At 57.5% G+C, this 21,706-nt stretch overlaps 2 protein-coding genes across 3 annotated transcripts; one reads left to right on the top strand and one right to left on the bottom strand.

Annotated features, from left to right (window-relative positions):
- The first annotated feature begins 10,417 nt into the window (after positions 1 to 10,417).
- Positions 10,418 to 13,601, top strand: NTMT1 (N-terminal Xaa-Pro-Lys N-methyltransferase 1). Of its 2 annotated transcripts, XM_054284387.1 has the most exons (5): positions 10,418 to 10,466; positions 11,429 to 11,488; positions 12,248 to 12,444; positions 12,602 to 12,854; positions 13,204 to 13,601. In XM_054284387.1, exons 3-5 carry the CDS (start codon positions 12,283 to 12,285, stop codon positions 13,458 to 13,460), a joined length of 672 nt encoding a protein of 223 aa, XP_054140362.1. In that variant the 5' UTR covers positions 10,418 to 10,466; positions 11,429 to 11,488; positions 12,248 to 12,282; the 3' UTR covers positions 13,461 to 13,601. The 2 variants fall into 2 exon arrangements, with proteins under 2 accessions (XP_054140362.1, XP_054140361.1); XM_054284386.1 differs by lacking the exon at positions 10,418 to 10,466 and having other exon boundaries at positions 10,945 to 11,488.
- Positions 13,602 to 14,305: 704 nt separating this feature from the next.
- On the bottom strand, positions 14,306 to 19,373 carry ASB6 (ankyrin repeat and SOCS box containing 6). The gene is made up of 7 exons (XM_054284383.1): positions 19,325 to 19,373; positions 18,212 to 18,401; positions 17,649 to 17,830; positions 17,223 to 17,329; positions 16,821 to 16,929; positions 16,250 to 16,336; positions 14,306 to 16,080 (listed from the first exon to the last, which is right to left on the bottom strand). Exons 2-7 carry the CDS (start codon positions 18,322 to 18,324, stop codon positions 15,401 to 15,403), a joined length of 1,278 nt encoding a protein of 425 aa, XP_054140358.1. The 5' UTR covers positions 18,325 to 18,401; positions 19,325 to 19,373; the 3' UTR covers positions 14,306 to 15,400.
- Positions 19,374 to 21,706: the final 2,333 nt, after the last annotated feature.

Genomic DNA, 21,706 nt, shown 5'->3' with positions numbered 1-21,706 from the left:
CTCCATGTCCAAGGCAGAAGGTGTTGCGGGTTCCCAGTGTGTGGTTTTGGGGTCCCCAGGATGATGGAGTCCCACAATCCCTGTGAGGTGCAGACAGGGGTGCTGCATGCTCAGTATCTCCCTGGGACTCAGAGATGCTCCAAGGTGGGGTCTGGAGGCACCTCTGGGTTTCTGCAGCACCTCCAGTGGGTGTGTGTGAGGTGCTTGGGCGGGGCAGGGAGGAAGGCTCAGCTGTGGGTTTGTCACTGCAGCACCTTCTGAGCCCATCCAAGCCCTGTGCACCCCATGAGGGTGGCAGCAGTGCAGCCCCCTGTTCTGTTCCCTTATTTAAGAGCCCTCTCACTGGTTCCCCAGGAGCATCCCCATGAATTAAAGACTGCCTTTGCTGTGGAGCACCGAGAGCTGCCTGCATAATTTCAAAGTTTTATGACTTGCCTTGAAGGCTCCTATTGATTCGGGTCCTCTCTGGCTGATGGAGCTTTCAGTATGGCCTGGACTGGGCAAGCAAGGCTGGAATCTCAGTCTGTCCAGCTTAGCTCAATCACAGCTTAAAACCTCAGTGGCATGAGGAGACTCTCCATGTGCATGTGCTCACCAGAGCTGTTTGCACTTTGAGGGGCTTTTTGGCTTCTCAGGCTCATCCCGAGAGCTGAGACTCCCCACGGGCCATGCCACATCCCACATGGGGTTTAACCTGGAGAATTATTTCCCTGGGTGGGTTTGATGTGGCCTTAGGAGTTGGAGTGAGGGCATGTGAGGGGTTTCTGTCCTGCTGAGGCTCCAGACACTGCTCACTGCTCACTGGGGCAAAGGGATGCTGGTGGGATTTGGGCTTTCTGTGCAGCACCCACTGCTGGGTGCCAGCAGCAGCTTCCCCCTGGGTCACACTGTGCTGGCACAGACACACATGGGGCAGTGAGGAATGCAGGAGCATCTCTGCACAGCTCCATCTGCCCCGTGGCTTGGAGAGGAGCTGGCACATTCATTTTCAAGCTCTCCCTGCTACAGCTGGAGCCTGTGGGGCTTCAAGGGCCCCAGCACAGCCAGGGAGGGCCATGGACCCTCCTTGGTGCCGAGAGGGGGGTGGGAGCACCCCCAGCCCAAGCACCCCCACACCTGCCATGCCACCACTCTCTATGGGTGCCACACTCAGCTGGGGGCTGGGTCACCTCAGAGGCTGGGGGAGAATAGGGCTGGGGAGATGAGTAGGGAAAGTGTCAGTACAAACCCTGGAATGTCTTTAATGGTGCAGTATGGGTGGAAGGGGATTTTGTTGCAGTCTCAGGGGATGCCTAGTGGGTTATTTGAGCCTGTTCCGTGGAGGAAGGTGAGATGGACAAGTTTGTCCCCTCCACCCCGTGCACAGAACTGGGACTGCTGGCCAGGAACCCCCTTCCCAGTGGCTGTTTGACCTCAGAGAATGCACAGGAGTTGGTGGTGAGTGTGGCCAACCTATGACTCTGCAGCCACAGAATTGGCTACGCCCACCCTCTCCCAATTTTTGTGTCCTTGGGGGGCTCCTGCTCTCACTCCCTGCTCCCCCCGAGCCCAGGGTGGGCAGTGCATGGCTGGGCTGGAGTTTGGGGCAGCAGGAGGGAGGTGGTGGGAGACCCCCTGGCTCCTTTAAGAAAGCCACGAGCGGCTCCAGAAAGCAGCTCAAGGTCACAGCGGGAACCTGCGGACTTGGCAGCAGCCAGCGAGGGAGGAGGGATGGAGGGAGGGAGGGAGGGAGGCAGCCCGAGATCAAAATGAAATCACAGCCAGGGAGAGGGGCTGGCTGGCAGCACGGAGCAGGCAGCAGGGAAAGGGGGAGCAGCTGAGCAGGACATGAGGGGAGTCCCACCCATGGGTGTCCCCCCGGGATTGCTGCAGCCCCAGCCCCAGCACAGAGCTCTGAAGCGTCTCTGTGCCCCCCAGCTCAGAGCCCTGGGCCCTCTGCAGCTCCAGCCAGTGTGCCTGTGGTGATTCAAGCCAAGGAAAGTCCCTTTGTGCCCCCGGAGCCACCGTGGGAGTGCTGGAGTCACTTCCCTCCCACGGGACTTCCTGGGCTCCACAGGAGATTTTCCAGCTCCAGGAGGAGCAGGGCAGGAGGAAGCTGCTCCTGGCAGGGTTGTATCCTGCATCTCATGCCATGGTCCACTCCCAAACTTTTACCTTATTTTCTTTTAAAGCAGCAGCTCCCGGAGTCCTGTGATCACTGCTGAGTCTCTGCCTTCTTTTTGCGCCAGGAGAACCTTTGGAACCACCCTCACCAGAGATCACAGTGGACAAAACCAAGAGTTTAAAGGCTCAAGGTGGTTAATGCAAATTAATTAAAAGCTCACAACATGTTATTTAAAAAAAAATGCTATTGAAATGAACCTCACAATTCTGGGTGCTCACTTGCCCTCTGGGTGAAGTGAAGGCACCAGGGATGAAGATGAACACTGTTGGAAGGGGGATGCTCACAACAGGGTTAGCACATCCCTTCACATCCCTGGGACCTGATCCTGTCCCAAGGCCACGCAGGGAGCCCCTGGCTGAACCCATTGTGGGTCTGGGGGCTCAGGCAGACCCAACCCAGGCTGAGCTTGAGCTGTGATTCCAAAGCTGCTCATTTTGGGGTTGGCTCAGCAATGCCCAATTTTAATTTTCATCAGCAGGATTAATCTGTGGAGTTATTTTCCCTTCCTCCCCCTCCCCTTCCTCTCCTACCCGCTTCATTCAAAGAATTTGATCATTTCTCCCAGGAGCTCGGCACCATTAACATTCACTCCCAACGTGTGTGAGCTGTGCTGCATCCCCAAGTGCTGCTCCTGCTGCCAGCCCTGGTACCCAGCCTGGCCATCAGCTTCTCCTTCCAACAGCCTGGCCTGGGAGAGCCCCTCCACCCCCTAAATCCACTCCTGGAATCCCCCAAATCCACACCTGGAATCCCCCACATCCACACCTGGAATCCCCCAAATCCACACCTGGAATCCCCCACACCCACACCTGGAATCCCCCAAATCCACACCTGGAATCCCCCACACCCACACCTGGAATCCCCCACATCCACACCTGGAATCCCCCAAATCCACAGCTGGCTGCTGTCACAGCACAGCAAAGGAGGATGGCATCCTGAACTCCAGGTTTGCTTTGCAGATTAAAGCCAAGGGGCTCTGGGAAGAACACCCAAGGCAGAGGAATGGCCAAGAGTTACAGGGTTTGGTGATTTAAGTCAAGCAGATTGGTGACCTGGGGCTTTCCTGGAGTGACAATTTGCAGGCTTGCTTTTCATTAGTAACAGTTAACTAACAAATGACTGTTGTTATTATTACTATTATTACTGTTATTATCATTAATGTTATTAAATATTGCAGGCCAGGCTGCCTTCCCTGTGCTTGGCACAGCCTCATCCATCCAGCCTTGGCTCTGAGTGCTCCACGGGTCTGTGTAGATCCATGTGCAATCTATAGAATCTATACAGGAAGGTGTTTGATCTGAGTTTGCTTTCTTTGCTCAGATGAGCTCTGAAGGGGCCCAAGAGCTTGGGAAATTGGGAACAGAGGAAACTGGAGCTTGATGGGTTTAATGTTGGCTGGATTGTGGTGGGGAGCACCATGACCTGTGCCCAAACCCAGCTGGGTTTCACCCCTGGGGTTCCCCAAAAGCTTTTCCAACCCCCATTTTGGGCCCTTTTTTCCTCCACAGGTGCCCCAGCAGCAGCACTAACCCTCATGTGCAGCCCCTTGCTTTGCATCCAGAGGGATTCTGATGGGCAGTACCATTCCCAGGCAGGAAAAAGGAACTTTTGGATGCTGTGAAGGCAGCAGTGGCAGCACCTGGCTGTGTGCAGGCACTGAGCTCACCTGGCCCACCACGATGAACCATTTCCTTCCTGAACACCAGCCCTCCCGGGATGTCCTGCCTGGGAAATGAAATCAGCTCTGAACGGGAAGTGCAACCCAGCTGGCCCAGCCCAGGAAGAAAAAGGGCAGCAAAAGAAAAACAAATTCAGAAGCTGGAATGGAAAAACCAAAAAAGTTAAATGCTGTGCGTGCTGCTGTCCCTGTCACCCCCCAGTCCCACAGCCGCGGTGGGAAGGCTGGTTTGTCCCACCAGGGTGGTGCAGAAAGGGTGATTTTTCCTTTAGCAGGATTCCTGCTTCACCACAGTCCTTTTCCTCCAGCCCTGGCCCTGGAGCAGGGAGCAGCTGGGTGCTGAGCCCGCCGCAGCCCAGCCGGGCGAGGGCAAGGAGGCGTGAGCTGAGACGGGGAGCCGAGAGCTTTATTTTTAGTCCCGGTTTAACAAGTATTAATTAATAAGAGTGCAAATGCTAATGCCGAGATGACACAAACTGCGTTGCCTGAAATGAATGTTTGGGGCTTGTCTGTGCCAGGATTTACAGCCGGGTGGGTTCACGGGGGCGAAATCATTGCTCAAACTGCAAGGATAAGCTGAGCCGGCTCCTTCGCACCGCGAGCGGCATCGGCCGTGCCGCAATGGGATGTGCCGGGGGCTGCGGGGCTCGGGGCCGGGTTTGGGGATGGGATCGGGGCTGGGCTCGGGGCTGGCTCCGCAGCAGCGCCTTGTGGTGCCACACCAGCTCATCCCTGCCTGCCCAAATCGCCCAGCAAGTTTTGCAAAGTGTGTGGATTATTTTAGGCTCTGCCCATCGGAGGTGCAGGGTCATGCCTTGCAGAGGGATTCTTTCAGCTGGCGAAGACTTCAGTCTTTGGAGAAAAGGATTCTCTTTCCCCTGGTCAAATCCCTCTGTCCTGCTCATTTCCGCCTGCATCTTCTTGCCCTGAGAGTTGGCCTTGGCTGGAGGGCTGGCAGGAGAATGAGGAGGTGAAGAAACACCCCATGGCACAAAGACTTGAAGAGTATTTCCCGCCAGCACCAGCATTCTGTCTGGTTTTGTTGGCATCACAGAAATTAGGAACTTGAAGCTCCATCACTGTTAAGGCTGTTTTAGGATGTTTTTAGGTTTCCAGTGAGGTGCTGTGAGACAGTGATGGTGACTTGGGGTCCCGTGGGTTGTCCAGCGAGTTAAACCTCTCCAGTGGGGCTTTTGAATCAGAGGGAAGAGCTCAGTCAGGCCAGATCCAGGCCAGGTTTTCCTCTTTCTTTCTCCTCTCAACTGCAGGCAGGAGGGAGCTGCTACCTGCCTGACACAGCTGCTGCTGCTGCTTTGGAGGCCCAGCTGCCTCCAGCGAGCCCTGCTCACCCGGGATGGCAAGGCAGAGAGCTGGGCAGTGTGACCAGTGCAAATATACCATACATTGCTCAGTGCCCACACTGCCTCCTCCCTCTGCATCCTCCCAGGGCACACCTCATCCTCCCCAGAGTGCTCGCTGCATCCCCCAGCAGAGATAGAACGTGGCAGGACCCCCATAGAGGGACTGGATCCCTCAGCCTTCCCTTGCCAGCCCCTGTCACCTGAGGGGGCTCAGCTGCCATTTTGGGAAAGCCAAGAGGGGCTGAGCTGTTTTTGTACAATGGGCTGGAAGGATACAGCACTGAGAGTCAGCAGGGAGGTGTCGCTCACCAGGGTGATGTGGTGGGACTGTGGGGGGCTGCACTGGGGCCCAGCAGTGCCAGAAAACCCCTGGTCTGGGGTTTGAGTGGTAGACTGGAGCCACTGTGTCACTGGGGCTGGTTTCTTGGATGCAATGGTTAGATCTTAGAAATTAAAGCACTTTAGCCCTGCCTCACCCAAGCCAGCAAACAGCCCCACACCAGGGCTGGGGCTGAGGATGCTCTGGAATCCTCCCAGCCCCTCACCAGCCCACAGGGACCCAACCAGGGCCCTGGGGACCACAAAAGCCATCCCCACCCATGGCCTCACCCAACTCTCCCATGAAGCTGTGGCTGGGTTTCCAGGGAGGGATGCACGGCCGTGGCCCAGGGCTGGCTCCCCAGACAGCGCTGCCACGCTGCTCCTCAGCAGCTCTGTTCTATCATCGAATTTTAATTTAGTTAGTTGAGTTCTTTAAACAGTGTGAACTTGCTAAGTGCTTTGCATATTTTATACTCATGAGTAACATTTATCAAACAGAAAGTACAATTAATCAAAGAGGGGAGCGTTTGTAACTTGGAGCAGTTTGTATTCTCTCTCTTTTCCTCCCTGCTGTACCTTTCCTCTGTGTCTCCCTCCTCTTCCTCTTCACTGCCCTGCACTGCCCAGGGAGCCAGGACATACACACTCTCTCTTTCTCCCTCTTTTCTCTCACCAAAACCTGTCCACCACACAAACAGATTAAAATGTTTTTTATATTGTGTATGTATGTATATCTGTACATCTATGTATCTATATCTCTGTACCTATATATGTGTTTATACCTATATCTATCTGCCTATCTGGTATACAAATACATGTGTATATATGAATTATGTATGTGGTATGCTGTATATATAATATATGTAGGAATAAATGGTCCCTTTACACTATATATGTGTATATATACACATATGTACACAGTTATATTCACAATATTATGCACACATTTTATTTATATATATATGTATTGTATCTATATATATATGGTATTTATATGCACAGTATTTATATATATGGTATTTGTACACATAGTATTTATATAAATAATTATATTATTATATAAATATATAAAATAAAAAATATTTATATTTATATATATTCACTATACACATTATCTACTAGCTGCAGTTTCTAGTCTCTCACATCTATTATACTACAGATAATAAATAAGGGGTTTATATATATAAATATATATACTACTATATAATAAATATGGAGTATATATATATATATACTATATAATAAATATGGTGTTTATATTTTGGACTGCTGGGGGATTCAGCAGTGTTGGTGGTGCTGCTGCAGCCTCCTGACCAGAGCCAGCAGCCAAGGGAATGTGGTGGGATGGGCAGTCCTGGCCCTGAGCTGTGCTGGGTGGACACCTGGCCAGCAGAAGTGCCTGATGAGCTCCAGACTGTTTGGGGACAGTGGCCAGTGGCTGATGACAGGGACATGGGAGCCCTGACAAGGGCAGAGTGGCCCCCCAGCCCACGTCCCCTCTCTTCAATGGGCACTTGGGATGAGATACAGACCAGAGGCTGCTTCTGGAACAAACAGCAAAGGGACAATGACGTCTGTCCCCAAGGCATCTGTGTTTAAGGGCAGAATCTCCCAAACCATGTCAGCTTTTGGCTACAAAGGCCTTTGGGCAAGCCAGGTGAATTCTCTGCTGGTACCTGGCGAAGGACTGGCACCAGTGCTGGAAGATGGGAGGTGACAAAGGGACCGTGTCTCTGCTGTGCTTCTGAGCGCCTTGGTGGCTCTTGGCAGAGCATGGAGAAGCCCTGACCTAATTTATTCTGACTTCCCAAGCCTTGGCCATGGCACACAGAGCTGGCTGAAGGAGCTGGGCAAACATGGACATGGTTTGAACCATGTTTGGCCAGGGTTGAACCCTGCTGCTGAGGCAGAGCACAGGAGATGGAACATCCCCTGTGGTTCCCAGGAAAGTCCCTCAGGGCTCTTCCCTCCTCCCTTGGAGGTTTCAGTGCTCTGTTAATTGCCATCAATGGCAGCAAACGGGGCAGGAGGTGCCCACCTGGACCCGGGTTAAACAGCACCGAGGGAAGGGCTGTGCCAGCACTGCAGGACCTGCCTTGCAAATCACCTGCAACAACATGTGCCGTCCTGGTCACCTCTTCTCAAAAATGATAGTGCAAAATTAATTAGAATTAATTAATCAGAAAAGGGTAATAAGGGTGATTAGGCACCTGGGGAAAAGAAAAAAAATATTCCTGAAGAGCAATCGCAGCACCATGATTGCCTTGGAAGGTGGCGAGCGAGTGGGAGCAGGAGGGAGGGTGTGCAGGGAAACAAATGGGCTGGAGAGAGGGGTCTGGGGGTGTTTTCTGTCTCCTCACACAAGGAATCACTGAGTGACAAGACTGAAACCCGTCAGAGGAAAAGCATTTCCCAGCAGCAGTGGCCACGGGGAGGCAGCTGAGCCCAGGAAGGGACGGGCGGCTCTGCGGCGGGGCTGGAGCTGGGGCTGCTGCTGCCACTCGTTTTTGCAGATTTGGCTTTGCACAAACTGGCCCCAAGCTTGGAGCTGTCTCCAGCAGAGAGTGGGACTCAATGCTGGGACCCTCATCCCCAGCTGGGCTCAGAAACATGGCAAGCTCAGGGACACTCACTTTAGTTTTCCTCTTAATTTTCAGCCACACTCTGTTACCTTAATGAAATTAATAACAATAATAATATAAAATCAAAGGAAACGTTTGCAAACAAGATCTGCCCCTGAGCTAAGGCAACTCCTGCAGGTTTCATTGTAACCTGAGGGGCCAAAGCAGAGCCCCAGCCCCTGGAGGGGATGGCAGCACCATTCCCTTCCTGCCATCATGAAGGGTTTTGGCAATAGGGGAGGATGGAGGAGGTGGCTGGGGCTTAATGGAAAGAGCCTTCAGGAGCCCCAGTGCAACTCAGTGAAATAAAGGATAAAAGTGCCTTTGTTGGGGAAGCAGAGGCAGCAAATCCTGCAGGCACCATGGAAGGCACGTGGCATGGATGGGATGCAGGTGCCCACTGCCTGCTTAAGAACACAGGTGACAACTGGAGCGATGCAATGGCTGCTGGCAGCTCTGGTGAGGGGAAAACTGGTGGGTTTGGGTCATTCAGGTGCCTGTGCATGGGGACACTCACCCCACACACCTCCCAAACACCCTTCCTGCCTGTGGGCAGCAAGGTGCCACCCCCCTGTGCTCAGAGTCCCCTTCCTGGTGACAAAGAGCCTTGTTTCTTTAAAATGTGAAAAACAAACTGCAAAAAGCAGTGTTTTTGTGCATAGAGATGCTCCTACTGTGTCCCCTGCTCTGCAGTTGACTAAACACACACTCCTGGTGTCAGCACTGAGCCCCAGCTCAGGTCACTGCTGTCCCCAGCACATTCAGGTCCTTTCACAGGGACTCAGGGGACCTGGGGGCCCAAAAACTGTCCCAGGCTGGTGTTTGCTTGCCCAAAGGTGGGGACTTTATTTCTGCATATGTCTCATGGCAAGGGGCTCTATCCCTGAGGCCACATGCTGGTTGTGCCATGGATTTCTGGATGGCCGTGGGCTGAGCAGCTCTGTTTTGGGGACAGCAAAACCTTGTTTGGGACAATAGGACATTTTGGGAGAGGCAGGTGCTGGGGATGGCCCTGTTCCTCCTGTGCCCATGCAGCTCTGCCCTGCTGGCCACTGCCCTCTGACAGCCTTGGGTGCCTTCAAGCAGATTCTGTCCTTTACAAGTTTTGTGAAATTCGGTTTCTGGGGAAGACGAGGGAAGGACTCAGGTCATATTAGACAGCAGAGAATCCACACCAGCCTCCATTCCCCACAGACACAATTGTAGCCAACCCAGCCTTGTCACTGTCACTGTTCCCACAGCAATCCTCTTCCTTGGGCACCCCCAGGCCCCGTTACCCCTGTCCTGCTGGGGTAGGGTGACACCCCAAAGGGGAAGGTGTGAGCTGTGCTGAGGGGGGGACAGAGCTGTGCTGAGCCCTCAGCCCTGAGCGCCCCGTGCTGGCCCGGCAGGAGCGGGCAGGGGAGGGCACCGGGAGCTGGGGACACCAGAGCGGAGGGGACAGTGCCCGAACCGAGCATGGGGTGGGCACCTCTACAGGACGGGGCGTGTGAGAGGCTGGGAGTGTCAGTCGGTACCGGGCAGTGTCGGTACCGGGTTTTGTCAGTGTCGGGTTCTGTAGGCGCCGGGCTGTGTCGATTCCGGGTGTGTCGGTGCCGGGGTCTATCGGTGCTGGGTTCTGTCGGTACTGGTCTTCGGTGCCGAGCTCTGTGGGTGCCGGGCTCTGTCAGTACCGGATGCTCAGTACCGGTGTTCGATGCCGGGGCCCGAGCGGGTCCCGCTCCCCCTCAGGACGCTCCGAAGTTCCCGCGGCGCAACGGCGGGACAACAGCGCCCCCTGGCGGCCAGGACGGGGCACGGCGGGAGGGGACGGGACGGGACCGGGACAAGGACAACGGCGGGACAGGACCGGGGCAGGAGCAGGAGAGGGGACGGGGACACGCGGGCAGCCCGGACCAGGACACCCCTGCGGCTACTTGTTCTAGTGACCCTGGGTCCCGTCACCCCAGTGCCAGCCGGCCGGGCTCCCGTGGTAACCTGCCCCTGAAGAACCGCGGGGTACCAGCGGGCTCCCCTTGGGCTGCCCGGTCCCTCCCCTTGGTCCGCCCCAGTCCTCCCTCGCCTGTTCCAGTCCGTGGCAGTCCATCCCAGTCCGTCTCGGTCCATCCCAGTCCATCCCAGTCCGTCCCGGTCCGTCTCACTCCATCCCGGTCCGTCCCACCACTGACCACCCCCGGCCCGCAGCGCCCCCGCGCGGGCAGCAGTGGGAGAACAGGGCAGGTCCCGTTCGTTGCGTCACAGTGACGTCACCGCCACGCCGCCGCCTGGTTGGTCCCCGCGGCCGGCCGTGCCGTGGGGGGGCAGCGCGGCCGCCGCCGGAGGTAACGGGGGGGCCCGGGGGTCGCGGCCCGAGGGAGCGGCGGGAGCGGCGGCACCGGTACCCCCGGCATCCCCGGCACCCCCGGCACCCTCGGCACGCCTCTCCACGGGCCGCGGCGGGGCCGGGAGGGGCCGGCGGAGCTGCCCGGGCCGGAGCCGGGGTAGGGCTGCAGCCGGCGGCCCGCGGGGTCCGCAGCGCCGCGGGCCCGGAGCGCGGGGGGGCCCCGGCCCCGGTGGGCGGGAGGCGAAAGGGCCGGGCCGGGCCTTGCACCGGGAACCGCCCCCTCGCACCGCACGGGGCTGCTGTAACCCCCCGGCCCGGGATGGGACCCCCACGGCCTGGGGACCCCCGGCCGCGCATCCTCGGCCCTGCCGCTCCCCGGCCCTGCCGCTCCCGGCCTGCCCGCGGCCCCGGGGCTCGGGCCCCACGCCGAGGTGACCTCTCCACGCCGTGTGACCTTCCCCCCACGGCTGCGGCGTCCATGGGGCGAGTCCCGGCCTTCACCTGCCCGCACTTCCGCGGGCCCCGGCCGCGTTTCAGGGCTCCTGGGGCGGCAGGAAGGGCTCAGGTTCAGGTTTAGGTTCGGGTTAGGGGGACTGGGTGCTCTCTGCCTCTGCTGGTAGCCTGAGACACCCTGAAAAATGAGTCACCGGGGACTCACCAAGACAAACCCGGGCCTAGGAATGGGGTCACTGCCGGGAGGGTGAGCCTGAGTCCCAGCCCGTGAGATCGGACAGGAGCACTGCTCAAACTGGAGCACAGACAGGAGCACTGAACGAGAACCCTCCATGCACCCGTGGCTCAGCCTCTGAGCTAAGGGGCAGCAGCAGCTCCTGTCCCCAGCCTCCCTGGGAGTGTGTCTGTGGGGCTGGGGTATCCCTTACCTATGGTTTCCTGGGGCCATGGTCACACTCACAGGACTAGAGGGGTGATTTGGTTAAATCCCATCTTCTCTGCTCCTAGATCACAGCGTAGAGCAGCTCCTGGCACCGCTGAGCCAAACTGGATTTCCACCAGTGACCTGTAAGTTGAGATGCCATGTCCCCCTTTCCTGTCCCTAGGCTGTTTGAGGCCACGTGGGGCCACCAAACCTGTCAAAGCTGCCATAGAAAAGGTTTTGTGTCTAATGAGGTATTTGCCAGCAAATTCAAGCCATGAACTCTATATATTTCTTTATTTTGTAAAGGTGTTTGAAGTCCTTGAATTTACCCTTTGGCCACCTTAAATCTAGTTTCTAATCCCCAGCGCAGTTAATCAAATCCATAGTGGTTTGAATTATGAGATGCCTGGGGGGGATTTATAGCTTGTATTGCTGATTATACCTTGACTTTATTATATTGCAAATATCTAACTTATGGTCATGGCTCAGATTTACAATCCTCAGGTAGGTGCTCAGGATAACTTTTAGCAACTCAAGGTGTAGTTGGAGGTGACTGATGGGGTTGTTGCCACACATAAACATGGAATCTGTGAAATGTTAAGACAGGGAAAGGAGAGGTAGAATAGGTGAAAAGGGTGGGTCAGCCTCAAAATATAATTGTATAATTGCATGTATTGCTGAACAAGGCTCTGCCATGCCTGTTCTGGCTGAGGCATCTGCCCAGGGAGGGGTTTTGGGCTTGTTGATCTCCAGAAAATACCAGGATTTAAATCTTTGTTCCTTCTTGCTCTCAGCTGAAGGTTTTTGTAGTTTGCAGTAGCCCTGGGGAGGGGGTGATAAACAGGTGTGGGGCGCTGGCAGAGCTGACTCACTCCTCGCTGGTTTGGGTTCTCCCATGCCAGGGGAGCAGTGAGTCCTGTGTGGGCCCTCGGCCAGCATGACCAGCGAGGTGGTGGAGAACGAGTTTGAGTTTTACTCCAAGGCAGAGAAGTACTGGAAGGATGTGCCCGCCACGGTGGATGGCATGCTGGGGGGCTACGGCCACATCTCCAGCATCGACATCAACAGCTCCAGGAAGTTCCTGCAGAGGTTTCTGCGGGTAGGTGGCACAGTTTGTCGTGTTCCTAAAACCCTTCTCCCAGCGTGGAGCTGGGCTCTTCCCCCTGAGTTACTTCATGGGATCCTCTGTGTGGCTGTCCCGTTTCTCCTCGGTGGGTGCCTCGCAGTGGGCTCACCCCTCATGGTGGCTGTTGCAGGATGGCCCCAACCGGACGGGGACAACCCGAGCTCTGGATTGCGGGGCTGGCATCGGCCGGATCACCAAGCGGCTGCTGCTGCCCCTCTTCAAGACAGTGGACATGGTGGATGTGACAGAGGACTTCCTCACCAAGGCCAAGAGCTACCTGGGCGAGGAGGGCAGGCGGGTGCGCAACTACTTCTGCTGCGGCCTCCAGGACTTCAGCCCTGAGCCCAACTCCTACGATGTCATCTGGATCCAGTGGGTCATCGGTGAGGGTCACTGCTTGTGGGGCCTTCCCAGCCTGTCCCGTTCTCTTGAGGGGACAGGTGTCCTATGTACTGGGGAGAGCAGCCTGAGGTCTGTCTGGATGGGTGGGGGCCTGGGGTGGGCAGCTGTCCCCCAGCCCATGGAGGGGCCCTGTACTTTTTCCCCCAAGCCCTCAGAGGCCAGAGCAGAGTTGTGGGTTGGATGGAGTTGAGTAGTGAGACACAAGCTGGACATCCCCAAGCTAAAACTTTCCCTGCAGATGTCTCAAGTATTTGGTTCTGGAGGGATCCAAATGCAGCTTCTGTGTTTCCTCCCCTTGGTCACCCTCTAACCCCTGCTCTGCCCCTCCAGGACATCTCACTGACAACCACCTCTCCGACTTCCTGAAGCGCTGCCGTGCCGGCCTGCGGCCCAACGGCATCGTGGTCATCAAGGACAACATGGCCCAGGAGGGTGTGATCATGGACGATGTGGACAGCAGCGTCTGCAGGGACCTGGACGTGGTCCATAAGATCATCCGCAGAGCTGGGCTGCACCTCCTGGCTGAGGAGCGCCAGGAGAACTTTCCTGATGAGATCTACCACGTGTACACCTTTGCCATGAGATGAGGGCAGCGGGAGAAGGTCTCTCCCGTGTCGTGACTGCCCTTCCAGGGCCGGTGACAAGGACGGGACTTTGTCTTCCAAGTTGCTGCTGTTTGTGAAAAGAGGTGTTTGCCAAATACATTTTCCTGCTGTTGCACTTCTGCACGTGAGGTCTGTCGGGTGCATGTTGGCTCTGTGCCACCATCAGGGGCTCTGGACAGGAGCAGGAGGGTCTCCAGTGCATGAGGTGATCCATGGGCAGCTGCAGGTTGCTGACTGCAGTGCACAGGGCTCATGAACAGGAGCTTGAGGCACCTTTGGCATGGACTGGGCCCTTTTCCTTGCTTGGGTGTTTGACCCCTTGCTGCTGCTCAGCAATGAGCTGGGTAAGGCAAAGGGGAGCAGCCTCAGCTCTGTCCCTGTGGTGGTGTGGGGAGGCAACACCAGGTTCTGGGGCTTTGAAGGGGCCTCACCTTTAAACCCCTGAGCAGGTCTCCTACCTGGGCAGCAAAAAGGGAGGGAGGTGTGTGTGACCCTGAGTCCCCACATCCTCCTGCAGGGATGGGGGCATCCCAGACAAAGCCCTGCAACCCTGGGAGTGCACTGGGGTGGTGTGAGCTGCTCCCAGACCCATCCAGCTTGTCACCTCCAGCTCCATTGCTGTGACCCTGTGCTCCCCCAGCACCCCCCCATCTCCTCTTTGGCCACGTTCCCTTCATTTACCAAGTCTGGCCTCTGACCCAAGGTGGCCAACACTGGCACAGCATTGTGCCAGGGGTGAGCCCAGGTGCAGAGTTGGCTGCAGCTCCACTCTCCAGCCATCCCCCCATTCCTGTCCTTCCCCCCACCTAAGGAAAACCAAGCCCCTGTTGTTATTATAGAAGGCCTCGTTTAATAGTTCAGTTCCATTCCAGACACCAGGGCAGAATTTGATCACATTACTGGGGTTTTTAAGCACCAGTTCATCAGGACACCCAGTTCCAGTTCCAAATGCCAGTGAATCCCAGATCCACCTGATACAAACTGTCTTTAACCAGAACAGATTTTTCCTCTTCATCTACTGCATCCATCCCCCATGAAAAACAGTACAAACCAACAAAACTGTGTGGGGCTCAGCTCTGTGGCCAGCCTTTGGCATGTCACAAGGAAGCAGGTGCCTGGAAAGGGGAGCCAGGCAGCTGTGGCAGGGCTGGAACATGAGCCCTCCAGGTGCAGCAATTCCTTCTGGGAAGGAGGCACAGGAGAGTAAGATCCTGGGAGTGGTCACCAAAGGAAAGAGCCAGGGAATGGGGTGGGAGGCACAAGGCACTCAGCTGCTGACTGCCCGTTCCTCATCCTTGCACAGAGATGTTAGGAAACACCCCTTTGTGTGTTTTGCAGCCCAGTAACTCTGAGATGTCCTCGGTGGATGTTCCTCTGTGCCAGGATGGGGTGCAGAAGCTCAGTCAGCCCCATTTCACTCCCATCCCCAGTGTCAGAAACCCACACTGAGCAAGGAAGGCATCCACACCCACAGGATGATCCCAGATCTGCTTCCACCACCAGGACCAGAGGCAGGAAAGCCAGAACACCTCTTCCTTCTCCCAGCACCCTGAGGCATCTCTCAGCTCCACTGGACACCTAAGGCACTGCATTACCCCCCCATGGCAGGGCTGGGAGAGGGGACAGGCTGCCTGTCCACTCACAGCCCCAAGCCTTTGCTCCATCTCCCTCCAAACCAGCCCCAGTATCCAGCTCCCCATGCCCAGGTGCTCTGCCTGCCTCCCCATGACGTGCCCCAGAGCAACAGAGACCTTCCCAAACCCAGGTGTGATGTTGTGCCCAGAAAAACACCCCCAGAAAGCCACAGAGAGGGACTCCATGGGCAGCACCTCTCGCTGCAGAGAAAACTGTCTCAGAGCAGAGCTGTGGTGGCTGCAGGCACAGCGGGGCTGCGGAGGGAGCAGACAGAGGCACTGCCAGGCTCACAGGTCCTCGTGGCCAGCAGCAGCGTGGTCGATGAGCAGGTACCACTTGAGCCTGTCTGGGAGAGGCAGAGCTTTGATTTTGTCACCCACTGGCCACGGTTTGAGGCACTGCCGGATGAACACCCTGCACAGGTGTTTCAGTGCCTGCGGCGAGCGCTCCAGCTGCTTCAGAGAGCAGAACAGAGTCTGGACCTTCTCCCCGTGGAACCTACAGCTGCTGGTGTTGACCTCAAAATTGCTGGGCAGCTGGATGGCTTGTGAACTGGCCATCATGAGCTCCAGCAGAGTCTGACCCTTCTGCATGAGGTCTGAGGAATAGGTTTCATCGTCGAAGCGGCTGAGGTGCCAGCAGAGGTGCTCAAAGGCGATGTGGAAGCCGGACCAGCACGAGGGCCCGTGCAGGGAGCAGTTGTAGGCAGCACCTGACTCCAGCAAGAAGCGCAGCAGGGGGAAGTAGTCGCTGAAGCTTTTCAAGCAGAAGTGTGTGAGGGACTCAGAGGCCGGGCACTGGCTGGGGTTGGCACCGTGGGCCAGCAGCAGCTGCGTGACGCGGAAGCAGAAGCGCTCGATGTCCTCGGCCTCCTCCTCGGTGTAGCTGTACGCCATCTCTCCCAGCAGGTAGATGACATAGGTGAAGACAGTGTCACCATCCTTGGTGGCAGCCGTGACATCTGCGCCTGCAGGAGGGGACAGAGAGTGTAACTGACACTGCAGAGCGTGAGGCCGGGCCAGCACCAGCTCCAGCACCCTGGGCTTTACTCTGACTCTATAAAGGAGTCAGGAGGGCAGTGCCTGGTGCTGCACAAAGAATCAGCCAGCCCAGAAAGGGGAGAAGGTTTTCTTTACCTCCTTCCAGCAGGAGACGGATGCTGTCGGTGTTGTGGATCTGGCCACTGTCACTGCTGGCCAGGGCATGCAGCAGTGCTGTCTTCCCTGCAATGGAGCAATCAGTCAGTCACAGGACAACAGGGTGACACCCCAAAAGACAGGAAGGAAAACAATCCACCCCACCCACCAGACAGCCAAACACAGGGAGTGACAACCCTTCTTCTGGCAGAGGCTTCCACTGTCCCCATGATGGTGCCCAGCTGTGGGGACAGTCACAGGCACACGTGCAGGGCTGGTGGTGGTCTCAGTGGGTACATGTGCCATGGCAGAGTAAGTTTTAGAGCAAGTGGGCAGCACAGGATGACAGAGGCACAGCCCCACCCCACCTCCCCTGCACAGAGCTGGGTTCAGCCCTTTTCACACAGCCAGCACACCAGGAGGAAACACCGAGTGCAGGGAGGTTCTGCCAGCTTCTTCCCAACTCCCAAACCCGACTGAAAGCAGGGAGCAGGTGCAGCAGCCAATGTCCCCAGCCCTGTGCCCTGCCTTGCCCACCCTCAGCTGGGGGAGCTGGGTGGGGAGCACAGACCGTTCTTGTCAGCAGCGTTGACGTCGGCCCCCAGCTGCAGCAGCCGCCGCAGGCACGGCAACCGCTCGGGCTCCTCGCTGGCCAGGTCCAGGGGACTGCTCTCATGGATCTGCACAACAGATAAAAACTGTTAAAAAGCACTGGCCCATACTGAAGACTGTGAGTGTCTGCAGGGAGTCGCTGTTGGGGTTTTATCTTGGCCAAGAGTCTCTCCAGCCTCCTCCCACATTGCTCCAAGGCAGGGGCTCAGCTCACCCTGACCTGCCTCAGCGGCAGAGCAGGGACAGCGGGCACAGGGATGTGCCAAGGGGAGCAGCACAGGGAGGAGGGCAGCAGGGGGGCTGTCCCTCCCTCACAGCAGAGCAGCTCAGGCTGGGGGCTCAGCCAGGAGCGGGGCCGTACCCGGTCCCTGCGGTTGATGTCGGCGCCGTGCTGCACCAGGAGCTCCACCACGTCCGGCTGGTTGCGCAGCACCGCCATGTGCAGGGGCGTGTAGTACGTCACTGGGTCTGAGGAGAAAAACAGTCAGAGAGAACAAAACGGCCCCAGAGCCTGCCAAGAGTGGAAGGGGACAGCTGGGGAGGGCCCTGGGAGCACAGTGATGCCTGGACCCCGGGTCCTGCTGCTCCAATGGCTCCATCCTGCCAAAAGCCCCCCAGTCCCTGGTGTCCCTCAGTCCATCCAAGGCACATCCACACTGCTCCAGCAAGGAGCAGGAGTGTCTGAGCTGGCAGCACCCCCTCTTTCTGCCCCAGCTATCCCCCCCTCTCAGGGCAGCTTCTGATCTGCTGGTTCCTCCTGGCCCAGCTCCCTTCCCAGCAGCCTCACCTTCAAAGCTGAGGTCAGCACCAAATTCCAGGAGGATTTCTGCAGCTGGGACGAGCCCCAGCTCAGTGACCTTCAGCAGGGCATAGCTCACACCTTCCTGATAAAACGGGGAGTGGGTCTCCCTCTCCAGGACTCTTCTGACAGCTGAGAGCTGGCTCCTGTCACTGTCCAGGCAGGCAGGGCTTGAGACACACAAAAACCCAGCAGTTACTCAGTGAGCACAGCTCAGGTGTGCAAGGGTCAAAGTGGCACCAGGGAAGAAGGAAAATCCCTGGTCTTCCCTCTGGTCCTGTACCCAGTGTGTCTCTGACCCGTGGGCTGTGGGGTTACACAGCAGCCTCAGGGCCTCAGCTGAGCCCCAGTTCAGGCTTTGTTGCCAGGGGTCAGGCAGAAAAGGCCTTTCCTGGGGAGCCCCCATAGCTCCTGTGTTTACCCTGCTCCACCTCCCTGTTCCCAAAGAACAGAGGGTCTGTGGGATGAGCTGCTCCCCACTGAGGGCTGTCCAAGACAATGTTGCCCAACCTCCCTGAGCTCCAACCACCCCCCAAAAGCCCCTGTGTTACCTCTCCAGGGAGCTCTGCCCTTCGGCGTCAGGCGTGGCCAGCAGCCCCAGGAGCTTATCCACCAGGGGCTGGTACTCCAGGACGATCCTGCGGAAGCCGTGCAGGAAAGGCATCGTGCCCTGCCCGTGCACCCCCTCCCGGGGGCCTGCAGCACGGCACCACCGCTGTCCTCCCGAGGGGCTTCTCCCTGCTTTCAAAACAAACAAGGCTTTCAGCAGCTCTGAACGTAGGAAAAAATACAGCCTCCCTCTCCTTATATAAAAGCAGCCCAACCCAGCGCAGGGATCTCCTCCCACACACCGATCTGGCGTCTCCAAATTATCTCCCGCACACAGAGCTGCACACTGCGGTTATCTGGGCACGGCCAGGACGGGCACAAAGCCCCGGGGCCAGGAGCCTCCTTTTTGTGTGTCCCAAGCCCTGCCTGCCTGGGCAGTGCCAGGAGCCCCCACAGGCTGGGGAGATGCTCCAGTGCTCCGGGGTCTGGCACCAGCAAAGCCCTGCCTGGCTTCTATGGGACAGGGGCTGGAGCCACCCCAGGCACACCGAGCCCACAGACCGTCCTAAATCTCCCCGCACCCACGGGAGGAAAGAGGAGCCCCCAGACCCCTGCAGGAGGAAAAACGAGATAACGAATACCCCTGCCTAAAGATCTCCAAAACATACATCTTCTTTTCCTTACCGTTCTTTACTTAAGTTAGATAGTCCAATTAAAATAAGCTAATAAAAATAAAATTAATTTGTTTTTCTGTTCGTTTTACAATGCTTTAAAGTCGGAGTATTTTTGTTATTATGAGCATGTAGGTGTAAATAAATAAATAAATGACGGTATGCACCACTCCTGGCAGGTTGAGTGGGCTGCATCCATACATTTTTAGATGCATTAAACACGCTCATCACACCTTTCTCTGAGGGAGCAGATCAGGCTATAGCGGGGGGGGAAAAACCCCAAACGAGTCCATAGACCTCGGTTCATTCTCACAAATAAACGCTCACAAATTGCAGTGCAAGCCCCGCCGGCGGCCCCGAGCGCCCCCAGCAGCGCGGGCAGGGCAGGGAGGCCCCGGCACCGCCCTCCCCTCACGGCTCAGCCCCGGCCCCGCCGCCCCTCACCTGCCTGAGCACCGCCACCGGAACCGGAACGGGAAGCGCGACCCGCCGGGGGCGGGGCCTCGCGGGGGGGGTGTGGTCTCATCATGGGGGTGTGGTCAAATGGGGCGTGGCCCGATCGGAGGGTGTGGTCTCGACATGAGGGTGTGGCCATATGGGGCGTGGTCAACATGAGGGCGTGGTCTCACCAGAAGGCACGGCCTCATAAAGCGGCACAGCGTGTGGGCGTGGCCTCTATGGGCGTGGGCGCTATGGGGCGTGGCCTTGGCGGGCGCGGCCAGCAGAGGGCAGCACGTGGCCGCGCGCGGGAGGGGGGAACCCCCCCCCGGTGTCCCCATCTCTGTCCCCCTCGATGTCTCCCCTCGGTGTCCCCCTCTCTGTCCCCCCCGGAGTGTCCCCTCTCTCACGGGTGTGACACCCCGACTATCCTCTGCCCCGGTGTCCTCCCCCCTCCCAGGTGTCCCCATCTCTGTCCCCCTCGATGTCTCCCCTCGGTGTCCCCCTCTCTGTCCCCTCTCTGTTCCCCCCGGAGTGTCCCCTCTCTCACGGGTGTCACACCCCGACTATCCCCTGCTCCAGTGTCCTCCCCCCTCCCAGGTGTCCCTCCCTGCCCCGACTGTCCCCCTCCCACCCTGTGTCCCCCCCATATGTCCCCTCCATGTGTCCCCCATCCCCTGGTGTCCCCTCCCCCGGGTGTCTCCCTTTTCCCCAATGTCCCCCGTCCCACGCAGGCCGGGTGGCTTTGCCGGGAGCTGGCACCCAGCGGCTGCCGCCTCCCCGGGGCTCGGGGTGACTCCGGTGCCGCTGCCCGGACCCTCCCCTGCTGGAAGAGCTACCAGGGGAAACATTAGCCCGGGATTTATTGGTGCTATTATCATAATCATCATTATTTTTATTATTATTCTGGCGGGATCCGCCAGCGCGGGGAGCTCTGGAGAGCGGCAATAACTGAAGCCGCCTTGGGTTTCCTATTTACGTATTTATTTTATTCCGGTGGAGCGCTTCCAGATTCCAGCAGGCAGCCGTGGCCCCGGGGCAGAGGGGGCGAGGAGGCCGCGCCGGCTGGGCATTTTTCTGACATTCTGTCACGGTCCCCATGTTTCCCACCCTTCCTTTCCCCACACAAATTGGGGCGCCAGCATGGGGGACCCCGGTGCTTGCAGCCCCTGGACCCCGAGCCCACCTTCAGGGCTCCTTGCAGGGTGGCTGGTGGCCCCGGTGCCACCAGGACTTGGTGCTGGGCAGTGGCACCTCGATGGGCAGCTGGCCTGGGTGGGTTTGGGGGTGCCATCCCCGTGTTTGCCTGAGTAGGGATGGAAATATCCCCATCCAGCCCTGGGCAGGGAGCAGAGGGGCTGAGCAGCAAGGAGGAGTGAGGGACAGTGGGGATTTGTCCCTGTGCAGAGAGGGCTCAGCTGGCTTCAAACCTGAGCACTGGGGCTGCAAGGACCCCCCTTTGGGTGGGCTGGGCAGCTGAGACCCTCACTCCAGTCCTAGGTAAAGCCAGACCCTGGGCCCTCTGTGCTCCCAGTAAAGCCCAAACCCTCCATAGTCCAAGAAAACCCTGGAGCCCCCACAATTGCAGTGGCAGCACCAGACACAAACCCCATCCCTGTCTGTGTGACACTGGTGGGGACGCTGCAGGTCCTGCCTTCCACTGACACCATTTGGGGAGAAGTCACTGCTCCTTTCCTCTCTTGGCTGGGAAAGGCAGGGTCACCCCAGTGCTACCTCTGACCCCAGCCATGATGTCCCTGAGGATGAGAGGGGACACTGGGCTGCCCCAAAGGGCCGTGCCAACCCAAATGTGCCTTTTCAGGAGCCCCACAGAGGCTTTGCCCCCAACCTGCTCACCCTCAGCTTGAAAGAAGGCTTTGGTGGAACCAAACCTGGCTCCAAACCATCCCTGGGAGGTGACAAACCAGGACAGCCACAGGCTGAGCCTTTCCCTTGCCACCAGTGAGTCCCCACGGGTGGGATTCCTCCCCTGCCACGAGCACAGCACAGGACACAGACCCCAGGGAAGGGATCCCCAGCCCCACATTTCCTGGGAGCAGAGGTTTTGCAAGCAGGGTCATTGCTGGATGGGCTGTTGGAGTGCCTGGCTGGGGTAACAGCACCAGGCTGGGGTGTTTGGGTACCAGGCTGGGGTGTTTGGGTGTCTGACTTCAAAAACAGCAGCAGGCTGGGGTATTTGGGTGCAATAACAGCACCAGGCTGGGGTATTTGGGTGCCTGCCTGGGGTAACAGCACCAGGATGGAGTATTTGAATTCCTGGCTGGGGTAACAGCACCAGGATGGGGTATTTGAATTCCTGGCTGAGATAACAGCCCCAGGATGGGGTATTTGGGTGCCTGGCTGGGGTAACAGCACCAGGATGGGGTA

The sequence above is a fragment of the Melozone crissalis genome, unplaced genomic scaffold (assembly GCF_028551555.1).
Source record: "Melozone crissalis strain CALT ecotype California unplaced genomic scaffold, PUWL_Pcris_2 ptg000041l_1, whole genome shotgun sequence".
Taxonomy (NCBI): Eukaryota; Metazoa; Chordata; class Aves; order Passeriformes; family Passerellidae; genus Melozone; species Melozone crissalis.
The sequence above is the reverse complement of the archived record's forward strand: the minus strand, read 5'-3'. Positions and strand labels throughout refer to the sequence as shown.

Coding starts and splice junctions, on each gene's coding strand:
- NTMT1 (XM_054284387.1), top strand. CDS start 12,283: ATGACCAGCGAGGTGGTGGAGAACGAGTTTGAGTTTTACTCCAAGGCA. Junction 12,445..12,601: donor TCCTGCAGAGGTTTCTGCGG/GTAGGTGGCACA, acceptor TGGCTGTTGCAG/GATGGCCCCAACCGGACGGG. Junction 12,855..13,203: donor CTGGATCCAGTGGGTCATCG/GTGAGGGTCACT, acceptor CTGCCCCTCCAG/GACATCTCACTGACAACCAC.
- ASB6 (XM_054284383.1), bottom strand. CDS start 18,324: ATGCCTTTCCTGCACGGCTTCCGCAGGATCGTCCTGGAGTACCAGCCC. Junction 17,330..17,648: donor TGCTGACCTCAGCTTTGAAG/GTGAGGCTGCTG, acceptor TTTTCTCCTCAG/ACCCAGTGACGTACTACACG. Junction 16,930..17,222: donor ACATCAACCGCAGGGACCGG/GTACGGCCCCGC, acceptor TCTGTTGTGCAG/ATCCATGAGAGCAGTCCCCT.